Source organism: Camelus dromedarius, chromosome 5 (genome assembly GCF_036321535.1).
Source record: "Camelus dromedarius isolate mCamDro1 chromosome 5, mCamDro1.pat, whole genome shotgun sequence".
Lineage (NCBI taxonomy): Eukaryota > Metazoa > Chordata > Mammalia > Artiodactyla > Camelidae > Camelus > Camelus dromedarius.
In genome coordinates, this window is record NC_087440.1 from 10035718 (window position 1) to 10054440 (window position 18723).

At 34.5% G+C, this 18723-nt stretch overlaps 1 protein-coding gene across 6 annotated transcripts in view; it reads right to left on the reverse strand.

Moving 5' to 3' along the window:
• TCF12 (transcription factor 12) overlaps positions 1–18723 on the reverse strand; it is a 328851-nt gene that overhangs the window by 89580 nt on the left and 220548 nt on the right. For all 6 annotated transcript variants that reach the window (XM_031452681.2, XM_031452683.2, XM_031452679.2 and 3 more), the window contains one exon: positions 16707–16771. In XM_031452681.2, coding sequence (XP_031308541.1) covers positions 16707–16771 — 65 coding nt within the window. The remainder of the gene's footprint in view (positions 1–16706; positions 16772–18723) is intronic.

Below are 18723 nucleotides of genomic sequence, written 5' to 3' on the forward strand. Positions count from 1 at the left end.
TCTTTGTTGGAGGAATACCTGGCAGTCTACTTGTTTTAGGTTAACATCTGGGTGGCCCACAAGGGGACCAGATAAGACCCCAAAGGGCCCTGGGGCTGGCGAGCAAAAAGCGGTGGTGCCCACAACTGAACCCATTGCACTCACTGCTTTTCCAGCTGACCCTGAGGTTTGAAGGTATGTCTTTCTCCTGGATTCGGGCTTATGCCCTCTTTGTGTCTAAAGGTCTTCAGGCTTTATTTGGGATCTATTTTAAGGTTCTGTCTCTGGTTAAGGCCTGTTCTGTACACAAGCCTGGCACTTCAGTCTGATTTTGAGAACAGACTGTTTCAACTGAAGTTGGCTGGCTGAGAAGCTGTCCGCCCATTCCTTTGGGAACAGGGGCTGCTTCACTGAAACTGTCTTGGTTTAGCCGTTGGCCCATTCCTATGGAACAGGGGCTGTTCTCTGGAAACTGGCTGAAAAGCCTTCAGCCTGGATCCTTCAGGACCACACTATTTCCTTAGAACTGGCTAATAATAGTTTGCTGGCTGCTTGAGTTGCAAGCTGTTTGAATTGAGCTGTTTGGGCATTTTGAAAATTATTCTTTTACTCTACAGAAAAATCTCAGAGAAATGGGATCCCAGTTATCTCAATATTTTGAGGGCACCTTCCCTTACAGGAACTACAGCGGATTTTATGTTTAAAAATCTTCCTTAGCACATTTTTAACTAAAAGGACCAACCTAACCAAAGGCAATTTACAGTATCAATGGCCATTATAGGGGAAATCTGAAACTCCCAAATTTAATTTCCTTAAAACTGAATTTGACTACAATAGCTTAAGAATTTTGAGAACTGAGTAGAATACCTACTTTAATTCGTATTTTGTGGCTTCTCAATGTTATCATAAGTCTAAAATTGTCTCTGCAAAATAAGATTTTAAGATAAGATTTCTTTTGTCAAATATCCCTTTTTCTCTGAAACTCTTCTCATTCCCTTTCTCTCTGAACTTGGCAGAACACGTCCCTTTAAAATTAAGCCTTCTGAGGATCCACAAGCTAAAGCCTTAATTTCTTATATCCCCTGGACCAAAGCTGAAGTGAGAGCCATAGTCAAATACTTCCCCAAAGTAACTAAAGATCCTCACAGACTTGCTGAAGAAACTAACATAGTCATTCAAACTCATCAACATGGTTTTTCTATCAGCTAGTTTGTATGCTTGTTGAAGGCAAGACCCAGTAATGAATGAAAACTGCTAACTGGGAAAATCCTGAAAGTTCTCCAGAATTATAATCAGGACACCAGCCTACTAAACTCATCATACGGTCAGGCTTTGGGCAATCATTAGGTGACTTCATCAAACAATTCCCGAGGGTTTCCCAAATCCCGTTGACTAGAAAAAAACTCAGACTTGCACACAAAAATCTGATAAACCTGTTCATGACTATTACAATCAACTTCAGATTGTTTTTAAAGAAAATTCTGGTCTTCTTTCAGATGTTGATTCTACCTGGGGAGCTTTCAACTCTGTGTTTATTAATGGGCTGAACTGGGACCTCTCTTTTCTAGTAAAAAAGACCAGGATGAAATGGGAAACTATGTCCACTCCAGATTTAGGTAATCTGGTAAACCAACTTCTCTTCACATTTTAGATGAGTCACCTAAAAGGAAGATTGACAAAATTCTTAACCTTCAACTCTAGCAAATGAAGGCTCCAAAACAAAACCAAAATCCTCCTAGATTTTGCTATTATTGCAAAAAGTTAGGACACTGAAAAAGAGATTGTTATAAAAATGTAAGTGCTTTAGGCACCTTCATAACTAGCCTTTCCAACACCCTGCCAATTCTCAGTGGTGGGGCTCTGAGGAACTTTAGGGGCTCTTCCCATTCTGCCTCTTAATCATCTTGGAGAAATGTTTCTCCTGATTTGGGATGAATCTCTTCCAGTTCTAACTGACATCAGAGCCACAGTCTTAGTGCTCAATTCCACTACTATTAAGCAGTCTCTGCCTCAGAGTACTGAAATAATTCAAATAGTGAGGACCTCTACTGAATCTCAAAAGTTCCTTCTCTGAACATATTCCCTTCTGTTTAGGCCCAACAGGCTTTTATTTTAACCAAGGACAAAGTTGTCAATACTTATACTGATAGTAGATATGTTTTCAGAGTAGCTCATGATTTAGAAATGTTGTGGAAGCAATGTGACTTCTTTACTTTCAGCAGGAATAAAAATGTCCCCTATGTTTAGGAATTATTAGATGCAATACTTTTACTTGCCACTTGAGCTATTATTAAGATTCTGGGGGCATTCTAAACTTGACTCACTGGAAGCTGAGGGAAATCACCTTGCTGATTGTGCCACAAGAAACCCTGTCCTTAAAGGGACCACCAGCAGCCAAACCTCTGTCATAGTCTAAAGGGATACTCCTCCAAATGATAACTCACAAAAACTAGCTATAGGAATACAATTAGCCTTAGAAAAGGAAGAACAAGATTAGGAATTCAGTAACTGTTGGTTTGATAAAAAGAGAAAGCTCTGGTTGGACCAAATAACAGCCCAGTCCTAGTGGAGACTCTAAAATTCCCACTCTTCACCACTGTATACACATTAAACCATTGGTATACTGACAAAATGATTCCTCATTTAATTGGTGGGAAAATTAAAACATGTACAAAACCATATAGATGGATGTCAATAGTAATTTCGGGTCTCCAACCTCAGACAGATCGTCAATACTTCTTGGAAAGATTTTCACTTGTCACTAGAGAACTCATGGAATTAGAAGAAAACCTTAAGGTCTTTTACTTCAATCTAAAAACAGAAGCTGTAATCCCCCTATTATAAAAATCCCAGTACAGTGAATGTCTAGCCTCTGCTCAAATACAATCACCGAGAGGAAAGTCGCTATCTGCCAAGGCTGAATATTCCATCCGCTATACTATGAGAACACTCCTTATACTAAGTTAAAATCAGGATTGCTTAACTCCTACATATTGTCCAAAGTTTTAACCTTAGAAGTTATGGAACAAGTTAAATTATGCTTCAAATATTTGAAGATGTTTCTTATGTTACTGGTGTCCTCCCTTCTTAAAACGAAACAACCCTGAGTCCGTCAATCATTCTCTAAATGCTAGAGTTGCAAGTTACTTTACTATTTGCAAGTTCTTCTCTGAATGAATTTACTTACAACACCTGCTTTGAAACACATTTGCTCAGAATGGCATACAATGTCAACTACCTTGTTCTAAATATTATGTTCTAATAATTCAGCCTAAGCCTAAGGTCCGTATTATTAGGTTAGTTGTTATGTAAAGAAATATCCAAACTCCTCTTTGAAGCAACTAGATTTAATTAATCCTCTTGGGGGAATGGCAGATCAGTAAAGGATTGGCTACATATGAAAACCTTGATTTTCTTAATTGTCAAAAACATACACCTGCGTAGGAAAAAAATCATGCTTTGATGGAATATTATGCATTATCTGGAGCAGGGTCAGTTCAGTTAATGGCCAGATAGAAAACATTCAAATTTTGTGAGCCATACTGCCTCTGTTGTAACTACTCAATTCCATTTTTGTAGCAAGAGAGGAGCCATAGCCAATATGTAATAAATGAGCATGGCTATGTTCTAATAAAACCATACACACACACACACACACACACACACAGACACACACACACACACACACAACCCAAAAAGGGTGGAGATACTTGGCTGGTAGCCATAGTTTGCTGACCGCTGGTCTAGAGCACACCTTTCCAGGTTATCTGATTTTCATTCTAAGGGAGCTATTTACAACTTTCTAAATTCTAGATAACTGGAAGCAATGCAAAATAATTCTTATATGTATACCTGCAAAAAAATTATGCCCAATGAAGATCAGATGAACAACCCTTCCCCACCCTCAATATCTCTACCACCCTCCTCTAAAGAAAAAATGGTGTTGTTTCCAACTGAACATTAATTTCCTTAATTTTGATCTATGAATGTCTGTTTTGAACTGGTTCTAATACTTTACAAATTTCTTCACTCATGAGATAAAATCTATATACACGTTCATTTTTATATCTATAGGAGTTATCTTATTTTTTATTAAATTATCTTACAATACCTGCAATGTGCTGTTGTTATGTAACTAAGATCTGTCTAAACTACCTATCCCATTGTTCTTCATATGTAGCCTAGAGCAATACCATCTTCCCTTGTCTCCAGTTTATAAATTCTCTCGTAAATCATAAGCCACCGCTTAACTTTTCTAAGTAACACCTGTATTTTCATCATGCCAATGTCCAATTCCAAACCCTTACAGGATAAAATACAAACTCTTCAGTTAGGCATTCAAAATTCATCATCCTTATAATTCAAACATCTCACACTATTCCCTTAAATAAATAATCAATCCAAGCCAAACTAAAATGATACTATTCCTAGAATTCACATTCACTTTTTTCTTCATTCAAAATGTTATTAATTAATACATTTTATTTGTCAGGCACAGAGTTAGATGCTGGAAATGCAATGAACAAGCAGCCAACGACCCTGCCCTCAAAAAGCTTGTATTTTGGGTGGGAGAAGATTCAGGAAGAAGCTACAAGATGTGCTGAATACTGCTGCCTCTCTCTCACTGGTCATCTGTCCTCTCCCCCCAAGACGCTTTCTTGTTCACTCTGTCAGCTCTTACCCATCTTCCAGTATCTTAGAGTTCTATCCTTCCTTTGTAAAATCTGTATGAAAACCACATTCATTTCTCTGAGTTCTAACTTATAATCTATGCTACTTGAGATTTAATATGAATCATCTCATCATTTTAGTTTATTTTCTGTGTGTACACAGTTGGGCTTCTCAACTAGAATGTAAGCTTCCTGAGGACTCATACTAATTCTTTTATTCTCCTGCCTGGCCCAGTTCCTGACACATGATAAAATACGCAAATACTAGTTGATTTGATTCTCTACCTTTTAAATAAGCCTTGTCATGTATGAAATTGTTTCCTTGTCATTTTCTCACCCAGTAAGAAAAAAAGCATGAGAAAAAAACGAAGCATTTAATTTTAAGTCAATGTGTCTTCCTAAAACGGAAGTGGCAACAATTTCTCAGAACTGGGAATGCTACAATTTCTAAGGGCACAACAGTCCTTTACGGAATAAGGGATTCTTTTTACTAAGAATAAAATAAAACACACTAAGATTACAAAAATATGGTCAACAAAATGTTAAAATACAATGAGCACATTATGATGTGGGATGCAGATTTGTGTAGTAAGTCCTATGAAATCAATGAAAAACTCCTATTATTTAAATAAAAATGTGTTTAAAAGAAAGCAAATCATTTGAAATACTTCTTAAGGAATTTATTTTGAATTTATTTTAAATTTATTGAAGTTTGTAAAAGAACTGCCTCAAACCCAACTATATCTAGAGAGTAAACAATTAGGGATACTGAAATAATTTAAAAATGTATTAAAAACTCCATTTTAACAATTTAAAAACTTAATTTTAAGAGTAAAAGAATGATGGAGTTCAGGATACACCACCACAAAATATGGTACCTTGGCATATTGAATATTTTAAGCTGAAGAGTTTGAGAAACTAGCAGAAACAGGAAGGTGTTCTGACACCCTCTAGCCCCACCCCACTCTAGCCCTTCTTGCCTGAAACAGGCCATAACATCCTCCTTTTAAATGTGCCCTCCATATCTATCTTGAATAATTTTTGCTTTTAGTGTGGAAGAAGGGCTAATGTTCATATTTATCCATATGAATATCCATTTGTTACTGCCTCTTTTATTAAAAATCTTTCCTTTCCCTACTGGAATACTTTGGCAAGCACTGTGGAAAATCAAATGAACTGCCTAAGTATGGCTGTACTTCTGGGCTGTATACTGTTCCGACGTCATGTCTCAATCACACCAGTACTGTGCTGCTTAATTATTATAGCTTTATTCTAAGTCTTCTGTCAGAGTCCAGTAGCATAAATTTTCCAACTTTGCTCTTCACTTTCCAAGACTGCTTTGGGTATTCTAGGTCTTTTGTATTTCCAAAGAAATTTTAAAGCCAGTTTGTAAATTCCTAAACAAACACAAAAAAAATCCTGGAAGGGTTATAATTGGGATTGCATTTAATCTATAGATCTCCTTGGGAAGAACTGATATTTTAAGAATATTGTCTTTCTATTTAAGAAGATGGTACATCTTTGCATTTGCTGAGGTCATTTAAAATTTCCCCAAGCAGTGTTTAATAGTTTAACGGTTTTCAGTGGTTTTGCATGTCTTTTGTTAATACTAAGTATTTAAGTAAAGTTTCTTAGATTACTGTAAATTGCACTTCATTTCATTAAAAAAAAAAAAAAACCGAGCTGTTCTTTACATACAATAAAATCTTCAGATCTTAAGTATGACTCAGTCAGTTTTGATGAATACATATTAAGACTTAAGACGTTTCTATCACCTCAGAAATAAGGTACCTTCACAAAAGAACCCTTCTCCCAGGGGCTACTGTTGATTTGATTTTTATCAACACAAGATAGTTTTGCCTATTGTATCGGTTTATATAAATGGAGTCATACTGTAATTTTGAGATTTGACCTCTTTCACTTAGTATAACATTACTGAGATCATCAGATCACTCCATTTTATCACTTAATAGCATTCAATGTATGAATATAACGAAAGTCATTTATCCACTATCCTGTTGATGAACATCTGGGTTGCCTCCAGTTTTAGGCTATAATGAATAAAGCTGCTATGAACATTTTTGATGAAAGCTTCTGATGAACAATGTTTTCATTTCTCTTGGATAAACAACTGGGAGTAAAACTGCTGAGTCACGGGGTAGATTCATATTTAACTTTATAAAAGTGCCAAAAAGTTTTCTAAAGTCATTGTACTATTTTACAGTCCAACTTGCACTTTTAATTTTAGCTCTTTAAAAATGTTAGCTATTCTGGTAGATGTGTACTGTCAAGTCACTGTGGTTTTAATTTTCAAGTACTTGATAACTAATAATGCGGAACAGTTTTTAAATGTACTGATTGTCCATTTGTATATCTCCTTTTTTTCATTTTTCAGTTTTATTAGATAGAATTGTTACAATTTGACAGCACATATACAAATATTGCATGTAAATATATATATATACAACATACTACACATATTTTAAAAAATTTGCATATAAGTACTCTTCATTGTTTCTAAGAACATTTAGAGCTTTAGCTTTTTAAACTTAACTTAGTTATCAAAGGAATAAAGCCAATCACAAAATAAGAATTAATTTAAAGATACATATACTCCACTATTAAGAGCAACATTTTTAATTGCCATGATATAGAAGCATCCTAAGTGCACATCAATAGATGAATGGATAAAGACAACGCAGCATATATATGTAATGGAATACAACTCACCCCTAAGAAAGGATATTTAGCCATTTGTGGCCCTTCATTCACTTTTATTTTCACTTCAAAAACCAGAATTTTATAACTGGCATAAACATTTCCATTGCATCAAAAACAACAAAATATCTAGAAATAAACTTAATCAAGGAGGTTACCTATACTCTGAAAACTGCAGAACACTGATGAAGGAAACTGAAGGTGATACAAAGAAATGGAAAGATATTTTGTACTCTTGGATTGGAAAAATGAACATTATCAAAATGGCTGTACTACCCAAAGCAATCTGCAAATCCAATGCAACCCCTGTCAAAAAAACTCACATTTTTCACAGAACTAGAACAAACAATTCCAAAATTTATATGGAACTATAAAAGACTCCGAGATCGCCAAAGCAATCTTTTGTAGGTTTTTTTCCCCTTTTCTTTCTTCTTCTTCTTCTTCTCTTTTCTCATGGTTTGATGACTTGAGAAGGTCCTTTAACATTTGTAAAGCTAGTTTGGTGATGTTGAATTCTTTTTGCTTTTATCTGTGAAGCTTTTGATTTCTTCATCAAATCTGAATGAGAGCCTTGCTGAATGGATAGAGTATTCTTGGTTGTAAGCTTTCCCCTTTCATCATTTTAAATATTTCATGCCACTCCCTTGTGGCCAGTAGAGCTCCTGCTGAAAAATCAGCTGATAATCTTATGGGAGTTCCATTGTATGTTATTTGTTGCTTTTCTCTTGCTAATTTTAATATTTTCTCCTTACCCTTAATTGTTGTCAACTTGATGACTATGTGCCTTGGTGTGTTCCTCTTTGGGTTGATCCTGTGTGGAACTCTCTGCTTCCTGGACTTGGATGATTGTTTTCTTTTCCAAGTTGGGGAAGTTTTCAATTATTATCTCCTCAAAAATTTTCTCAGGTTCTTTCTCTCTTTCTGGGATCCCTAAAATGCAAATATTAGTGTGTTTCATGTTGTCCCAGAGTTCTCTTAAACGATCCTTGTTTCTTTTCATTCTTAGTTTTCTTTTTTCTGTTCTGCATTAGTGATTTCCACTAATCTGTCTTCTAGCTCACTGATCTGTTCTTTTGCCTCATTTAGTCTTTTCTTGGTTCCTTCAAGTGTGTTATTCATTTCAGTGATTTTATTCTTCAACTCTGTTTGGGTATTCTTTATATTTCCCAACTCTTTGCTAAAAACTTCACTCTGTGCATCTATACTCTTCGTGAGTTCTCTGAACATCTCTGCCATCATTACTTTAAACTCTTTCTCAAGTAAATTAACTATCTCCTCATCAACTGAATTTCTTCTTCTGGGATTTTTATCTTGTGACTTGGCCTGGGAGATATTCCTCTGCTGCCTCATATTGTCTATCTTTCTATTTGTATTTTTAGGTAGGTTAGTTACATTTCTCGACCTTGGAGAGGTGGCCCTCTGTGGGAGACGTCCTATGCATCCCAGCAGTACACTCCTCTCTTGTCACCTAAGGGGTCCAGCTGGTCCCAGTGTGGAGTCTGGCCTGTGTTTGTAGATTCCTTCCACAGGCTTTGGGATTGTTGTTTTCTTATTTCTGGTATCTGCCCCCTGGTGGGTGAGGCTGGACTGGAGGCTTATGCAGGTTTCCTGGCAGGAGGAGCCTGCCCACTGCTGGGGGAAGCTTGGTTCTGGACCTCTGGTGGGTAAGGCTGTGTCTAGAGGCCTTTGTAGCTTAGGAAGTCTGCTGATGGGTGGGGCTGTGTTCCTACCCTGCATATTGTTTGGCCTGAGTCTTCCCTACAGGCTATTGGGTGGGGCTAGGTCTCCGTGCTAAAGATCCAATCAAGATTTCAGCCTCTAGGAAAGCTCCTGTAATGAACATTCCCAAAATGTCCACCACCAGCTTTTATGTCCCCTGGGTGAGCCACAGTCGTCCCCTATATTCCCTGGAGACCTTCCAAAACCAGCAGGCAGGCAGGTCTGGCCCCAGTTCTTATGAAATCACTGCCTCTGACCTTGAACCTGGCGCACGTGAGAATCCGTAAACCTGTTAAGAAAATGAAGTCTCCGTTTCCCCTAGTCCCATGGGGCTCCTGGAGTTAAGCCTTCAAAACCAGATGTCCTGGGGTCTCCTCCTCTTAATGTTGGAACCCTGGGCTGAAGAGCCTGACATGGGGCTCAGACCTCTCACTCCTGTGGGAGGGCCTCTGTGACTTAATTATTCTTCAGCTTGCGGGTCACCCACCTGGGGGGTATAGGGTCTGATTATATCGTAAGCATGCCCCTCTTACCGTCCTGCTGTGGTTCCCTCTTTATGTTTCCAGTTGAAGATCTTTCCTGCAGGTTCCAGTCTTTTTTCGATGGTTGTTTACCAGTCAGTTGTGGTTTTGTTGTAGTCATGAGGAGATGTGAGCTGGTGGTCCTACCACTCTGCCATCTTGACCAGAAATCCTGCATTTGCATATTTTCTTTTGTGAAGTGTCTACTCAAGTGTTTTGGCCATTTTTAAAAATTGGGTTGCTTCTTTGTCAATGATCATTATATATTCTACACTTATGTCCTTTGTCAGATGTATGTGTTGCTAATACTTTCTCCTATTCTGTGGCTTCTCTTTTCCTTTTCTTGATGGTGTTTTTGGATGAACACAGTTTTAAATTGTAACTAAGTTCAATTCATCAACTTTTCTTTCATGTTATATGCTTTCTGTACCTTCCCTAAAATTTTTTTGTTTACCCTGAAGCAGCAAAGATATTAATTTATTTTCTCCCTAGTACCTTTATTATTTCAGGTTTCATCTTTAAATCCACGATCCATTTCAAATTTATGTTTATATATGATGTAAGGTAGAGTGGAAGTCCTTTTTTTTTTTTTTCCACCTATATTGCTATACAGTTCTTCCAGCACCATATAGTAAAAAGAGATGTTTCTTTTCTCACTGAACTGCTGGGGTGCTTTAATCAAACATCATTTGCCATATAGGTGTGGGTCCCTTTCTGGACTTCTTTTTCATTCCATGATCTATTTGTCAGTTCTTATACAAAAACTGCACTGTCTTGATTACTTTTGCTTTATAGAAAGTCTTTAAGTTAGGTAAAGTAAGTCCTTCCTCCTTCCCTCTTTTCCAAGATTCCTTTGGCTCATCTTAATCCTATTCCTTTTCAAATCAACTTTTAAATAATCTTGTCAATGTTTATAATTCAGTAATTCTTACTGGGACTGCATTCAACTGATAGCCCAGTGGAACTATCATCTAAATACTGAGTATTTCAATTCATGAACATGGTGTATCTCCCTATTTATTTAAATCTTCTTTGAGTTTTCTCACAAGTATTTTACAGTTTTCATTGTTGAAGCCTTATAGTCTTTTGTCAAATTTATCCCTTGGTACTTTATGCTTTTTGATGTGACTATAAATAATACTGTTTTGATAATTTCATTTTTTAATTGTTCATTGTGATTGTACAGAAATACAATTTATCTATCTATCTATCTATCTATCTATCTATCTATCTATCTATCTATCTTTAGATTAGCTATGTAACCTGTGACATAACTAAAACTTATTAGTTCTAGAAATTTTCCTTGATGATTTCTTAGGATTTCTCATGTACACAAACATACCATTTGCAAATTCAGCTTAATTTGTTGTATTCCTATTTTTACGCCTTTTTTTTTCCTTGCCTTATTACACTGGCTAGAACATAAAATTCAAGTGATGAGAGTGGAAGTTCTTACTTATGCCTAATATTAGGGGAAAAACATTTAGTCTTTCACCTTTAAGCATGCTGTTACTTAAAAGCTATAGATCTTTCATGCAAGCCTTTTATCAAATTGAGGAAGCTGCTTTCTATGCTTAGTTTGTAGAGGTTTTATTATGAATGTTTTATTCTGTTGAATACTTTTTCTACATCTATGGAAATGATCATATTGTTTTTCTCCTTAATTCTGTTCATGTGTTGAACAACACTGGTTGATTTTCAACAATTAAGCTAAATTTTCATTTCTGGTACAAACCACACATGCATTTTAACTATCAGGGTATTGCTTACCTTGTAAAATGAGCTGCAAAGCATTACCCCTCCTTTATTTTTTTTAAAACAGTTTATGTAAGGTTGGTATTATTTTTTCCCCTATGCATCTAAAGGAATTCACCAATGAATTCACTGATATCACCACCCTCAAGCTTTCTTTGGAAAAAATTTTTGAGATAAATTTATTTGCATTAATAGATATAGAGCTATTCAGACTTTGTTTTGTCTTGTCCCTTTCTGGTAAGTATTTTCAAGGAATTTGCTTATTTCACCTGAGTTGTCAAATTTATTGAATTAAGATATTCCGAGTATTTCCTTATTATTCTTTTAATGTATATACAATTTATACATTTACAGTGATAACCTCTCTCCCATTATAGATGTTGGTAACTGGTGTTCTTTCCCCATTTGCTCTCCCCCTTTGTTTAAATTAGTTTAGCTAAGAATTATTAATTTTGTGGGTCTTTTCAAATAACCAAATTTTAGCCTGGTTAGCTTTTTCTATTATTTGTGTTGTATTACATTGATTTATGCTCTCAACTGTATTGTTTTCTCCCTTCTTATTTTATGCTTCTTTTTCTAGCTTCATAGAGCAGAACCATTAGGTTATGCACTATAGATCTTCTTTTTGAATACAAGCATTTAGAGCTACACCTTTTTTCCCAAGGCACTGGTGTAACTGCACGAACAAATTTTTTTATATCATATATCATTATAATTTAGTTAGAAATACTTTCTAAATTCCCCTGTGATTTCTTTTCAAAACCATGGATTATTTAGGCATGCGTTGTTTCACTTCCACATATTTGGTGTTTTCCTAAGTATCTTACTAACTTCTAATTTAATTCTTTTGTGGTCAGAAAAAAGACTCTATGATTTTAAACCTTTTCAACTTATTGACACTGGTTTAAAGATCAGCATATGGTTCAATCCTGTTGAATGTAATATGTACCCTTGAAAGGAATTTATATTCTTCAGTTGCTGGGAATAGAAGTATTAATTAGGTAAAGACAGTTTATATGGTTCATTTAGTTCAATGTCTTAACAAATTTTTTTCTAGTTATTCTGTTCAACTGCTGAGAGAGAGGTATTCAGATCTTCAACTATGGTTGTGAATTTATTTCAATCTTTAATTATACCAATTTTTGGTTCATTTATTTTGAAGCACTGCTGTAACACATTTATCATTGTTTTATCTTCCTTATGTAATGACTCATCATTTTATCATTTTCAAGTGTCTGTATATAATGGGATTGACAACAATGCAAAAAGAGGACGATAAAAAAGCAAATGATATAGGTAAATTTCCAAGTAATTGTTAACTGAGTTTTTTGAGTTAACCATCATTTTTTTTCAATGGTAAAATATCTTAACTCTGATGAAAATTAAATCCCTTGGGGAAAAAACAAGACCCTGCCTCTTCCAGGTTTGAACACTTTGAGAGAAACTTACACAAACAACTTGAATAAATACTAGTTTAAAAGGTATCAATGAGAAACTTTCATAATCGTAAAAGGATTTTTCACTTCATGGTGGCAGTTACTAAAGTATTATACCTATTGTTAATAAAGATGTTGGCTTTTACACTCCGTGTTGAATCAAAAAAAAAAAATTCAATAGCAGAATGATCTATCAACATTTCCAGTAATACTGCTACACCAGTTTCCTTTTAATGGCTCATCAGTTATGCAATTGCTGTGAAGGTAATATGAGGAGACTCATTTAGCAACATATTATTACATCATCTTAACATGAAGTAAGGGCCATCAGGCATTATTAAATTAGCCTGAATTTTGTAGTATGTCAGCAGCATTTTATGTACATTAATAGCAGAGTTAATGTTCCTTGGGGGATTTTGTTGAAGACAAATGGTTTTAAAGTGGCATTTGGATGTAATTTTTTAGTCACTGTATGTTTTTCCTTCTATTATCTCCGTGTGGTTAAGATTGTTATGTTGCTTGTGAATAGGTAAGACAAAATGGCACCCAAGTATTAGTTGTTCCACTGTATTTTTTTCTTCTCTGATCCATTATAATAAGTACTGTTTGGAATACAGGTTTTTCTCTGAATGTGAGTTACACATCTTTTTTCACACTTGAATTTCCTTAGTTTACTACTTAGGCCTCAAATAAGCTGGTGTGATCCATCATAATTTCTCCCAGCAACTCCAGCATAGCCAGAGCTAAATAACAATAATAAATAGCAATGTTGCTGTTCCTTTCACAGTAAGCAATCCTTTTACTTATTTTAAGAGCCCTCTGGTCTTCACTGATGCTATTTATCCTTGCAGCAGTATAGTCTTCTTTCCTCCGTGCTGAATTTTGGGCTTCTTCTTTGGGGCTCATACACTACTTCTGTGAATTCTTCAAATCTTTACCTCATTTGAATACATCTTGTATAGAGCAATTTCGTTATTTTAGATTTCATACATTCCAATAACCTTATTCTCTTTCCCATATGCCTGCCTGATCTCTCCAACATGTAATAAACAATTATTAAATGGTGATCTTACATTTTCTTCTTTTTCAGTACTCTATATATGCTTATATTTGAAGTACACAGAGGAATTTGGTTTCTCAAAGCATAATCCCCAGTCCATGTGAATTAAAATCAACTAGAGCACTTTTTAAAAAGTGAATACTCAGGTCCTTCTTTGAGCAAGGGAGGGAGTTAAGAGATTCTTATGCTGCAGTATAATTATATCATAAGATGAGTTTAGAAGGTTTACCACTGGCTAGAGCAGCCTTGAGCAAAGTACTGAGTATCTTTGGAGAACACTCATTTTCTAACCTGCAAAATGGGTGTTGTTAAAAGGATTAAATATGATCATGTTTAACTCAATGCCTGGCTTAGTTACCGCTCAGTAAATGATAGCAATTGTTATTAGAGTGCTATCTATGTTTAAAATAAATGTTTTTGATATGAGAATTAAATCTGGTATAAACACATATCAATCCTTGGCAAAAATGTTAAGATTCATCTTTGCAAAATTGGAGAATTATATAAATAGAACTTACCACTGATTCTAACTAAATAGCAATACCTTTGCCAAGAGAGTATTAAAAAATATAAGTGAAAGATCCTTAATTAATGTAAGTATTAACTCTAATTTAATAGATGTAGCTGTAGTTTCAAAGATCTTACAGTAGTTTTTTTCCTCAAGTGTTAACATTAGACAAGTGGCTATCAATCTTTTGGTCTCTTAAAAATAATATTAAGGACTCAAAATAGCTTTTTTTTGGGTGGGTTATATGAATTGAAAACATTTAAAAATATATATTTATTTTGTAAAATACTTCCACTGGCACAAGTAGTTCAGCTTTCAGAGACTTAATAAAGGAGGTGGACAAGAACTGCTAATTCTATTTTTCTTTTTTTTAAAATTAGTAGTAACACAAATTTTAGTATCAAAGACACTATCTTAAGACCTTAGATATATATCACATCATTTCAATTCTGTGTTGATTTTGCACTTTGGTGAATGGAAGATTCACAAAGTTCAATGCATTATATAAAAACTACTCAGAAGCAGAGCCATAAGTAAAAATCTAGCCTTCTGATTCCTCTAAAAAATACAGCTTAAGTCTTTACATTAATACATTGACTTTCGCTTTTAAAAAATGATTACTAAATGAAAGACACAGGAACTCTAAGATTAAAGTAATAGCAACAACCATATCACCCCATCTCTTTCCCTGAGAGTACCTTTCCTCAACACAAAGAAAAATTTCAAATCTCTACTAAGAAAAATAAAGGAAAAGTTGACAAGTAATGGAGGAATACACCAAGCTTCTAGATGGAGAGATTATACACAATAAAGATGCCAGTTTTTCCTAAATTCATTTAAGATTTGCATAAGCCCAGTTAAAAAATTACCAAAAAAATGAATTTGTAACTTAGAAAAATGACTAATCCATGAATATTTGGAAGTTTAAAAAAGAGAAGAACCGCTTTACTAAGTAGTAAAATAAATGGTCAAAATATGGAAAAGTAGTCTAGTCCTGCTGAAAGAACAGAACAGGTGGGAATAACAGGCAGGGAGACCAACAGACCAGAACATATGGTAGGTACAGCCCTCCTTCATGGTAATTATAGGAACTAATATCTTCACCTATGCAAAGACATTCTTATTATTCTTAGGTTGTCTTTATTGGCTACAACATTCTTACTCCTTTTAGTATATGCCGTAGATAGATTTTTTTTTTTCTGTAAGAATTCCCATTTTTAGTATTATTTCTTAGAACAGATTACTAGTGGTAGTATAGATGAACATATTTGAGGTTTATGATATATAGTGTTTACATTTTAAAGATCATAATAATTTACAGTTACTCTTTAGTGTAAGAGTTTCTATTTCACAGCACTGGGTGCTCTTTTTATGGACTGTACCATACATAAATGGAAAACAGATATTGTCTCACCAATTTGCATTTTTTTGTTGTTGCTAATTCTATTTTTCAAATGAGGAAATCAATGCAGAGATGGGATTTAAAGTTAAACGACTTGTCATAGGACCACAGGTCAGTAACTTGTACAGACAGAATCTCAAACTAGGTCTTCTGACTCTGAATGGCACAATTATGGGATATGTATTAAATGAAGTGGTATGTTAGTATGACGGTTAAATGCTCACGTCTGAAGTTAGGCTGGGTCTGAAAAAAGGTATGCAGACAGCAGAAAACTAATTTAATATATTCTGTGTTTCCTTTGTATGCTTTTTGGCTTGATTCTGATGGGAGTCTGCAGGTGAACTGAGTGTTTTGGATTCTCAGCATAAAGATATGGGGAAAGAAGCAGAGAAGACAGTCATCAGTAGAAATGCAACATGCAAAGGAATATAGAAAAGCTGAAAGAAAGTTTACAGGTCAAAAAGACCGTAGGAAGCTCAAAAACTTGTTTGGATATAGATTGAAATGAACACACTTCCAACATTATAAAGTTTAACATAGTCAAGCTACACAGAGCAATTTTATGTTCTTCATGTAATACACCAGCAACTCTGTTCTTTTTATGAAGAAATAAGCAAAAATCATTTTCAGAAATCAGCATTTTGGAAGAGAGTAGGAAGATAACTACTTTTTTGTCTCTAGTTAAAACGGAGGTGAGTTATGAAATTTTCTGATGATAGAGAAAGATGGTCTGGTAAATTGTGGAAGGGAAATCATTTTAAGCAGAGGAGCAGAAGAAAAGAAAATCTGTTTAATTACTAAAAACCCACCACATTAGTCACCAGCTAAAAGCACACATAATGGTGACATAAATTGGATAAATTTCTAATTCCCCTATTAAAAGTCTTTATTTACATGTTAAAAAATTATCTCACTGCTTTTGTATTTATTAAACTTACTTGACAGCCTGGTAATCCGGTGTCTCTGCTATACAAGGAAAATGAGCCTCTCTCTGACGTTTTTCCTATAAAACAAAGAAAAAAATTTTATATAAAAATTCTCATTTATTGACACACAATTCAACTAGAACATTCATGGAAGTACAGAGAACAAATGAAAAACAAGAAGACAAAAATCCAGTAAATAAAGTTTGAAAAGCTTACTACCATTCCAGTCAGTTTAACAGTGAAATTCTAACTTTCTAGATGAAACAGCATGCATTTTATTAAATACTTTCTTTTCATTGTGAAACAATGAAAGAAATATTCAAAAGGATGGACGTCTATTTAACCAACACTATGATCCATATAACAACAAGTGAGAATAACATTTTCCCACATTTGCTTCAGATTGAACATTTTCCCCTCTTTCCTTCTCTTTCAGAAATTAAAACAGTGTAGTTACAGGTCACATCTCATCCCACACACCAAGGAAACCCTTGTCATAAAATTGGTGTATGATTCCCATGTATATTTTGAATCTTTCAGTATTCATGTACTCAAACTATACACATTATTATTTGTGTTCAATATATTTAAGCAGATGGGATTACATAGTATAGATCTTTTTGAAATCTGCATTTTCACACAATTTTATGTTTTTGAGATATATGTTAAAAACAGACACCTAGTTCATTCATTTTTACTGGTATAAAATGTCCCATTATACAAATAAAACCACATTGATCTGTTCTTCTATTGAAAAATAGATAGTTTCTTTCTTTCTCTCTTTTTTTTTTGCTATCATGAAGAGTGCTTAGACAAATATCCTTGCACGTCTTGTAAACAAATAAAGAGTTTCTCCAGGATAGATATAAAGAAGTGGAAATGCTGAATTAAAGGATGCACACTTTCAGCTAAATATTGCCTTTCTCTGAAGCTGTCATGCCAATTTATACACTTCCCAGAAATGTGTAAGAATTCTAGTTGGGATTATATTTGCAGTTCAAAAGCCGATGGCAAGTGTCAGGAATGGTACAGGCCAGCTCTAGAGGGAGAGCAGATGTCCCACAGTGCTGACAACTGACAGCAGTGTTCTTATTCATTTGCTTTTCAGTACACTGGAGTTTAAGTATGTTCAGTAAAGTGAATTTTCAATTGTTATATATTTTTAAACTAAAAACTCCCTCACAAATAGACATGTTGCTTAAAATGATTTCTACAAGCATCACCTAACAAACATGGAGACACAAATAAACAATGACAATGGCAGAGTTGTTTTTTTCCTCCATTCCAAGACAAAAAAAATAGTAACATAATTAAATCTGATGTTATACAAAATATTTAAAATTATTGAGGCTATATAAACTTCAGCATAATTATATACTACACATTGAGATATCAGCTTGTGATTATATAAAAACATATAGTTTATTAATTTAAAAAATTTCACACATAAAAGCGATGCTCAAAATTATTTACTGATACGGTGCATAATTTTTTAAAAAGCTTGGAGAAATATACACTACCATTCAATCATTTTTATTGATGGATGCACACCACTGATGTATTCAACTGGCCAACTGATGTAGAAATTTTAACACTTCTGAATCTGGCCTCTGCCGTATCTTCAGATATACAAAATAATTCTTGCAATAATAAAGTTAGTTATCAGAAAATACTTTAATAATTAGGGGTATAATTTCTGAGCCTATTAGGATATTATAGCATATGTATTAAGAAGCACTTACTATCTATTTCTGATGAAGCACCTATTTCAGGCAAAGCAATGCCAACACACAAAAAATGCATATTTATAAGAACAGGAAAATTAATTAATGTGGTCTGTTTGCCTCACATTCTCACAACCAGTACTTTATGTAGTATGTTCTACATAAAGAATTTTAATTTGCAAAATACTCATATGAAATTAAAAAGGAAAACATTTATAACTCTTTAAATATATCCTTTACAAATAAGACTGCTTGTAAGAGTCAAGGTGTTATCTTGGCCTCTACTCTTCAACTCTTGGAATGTG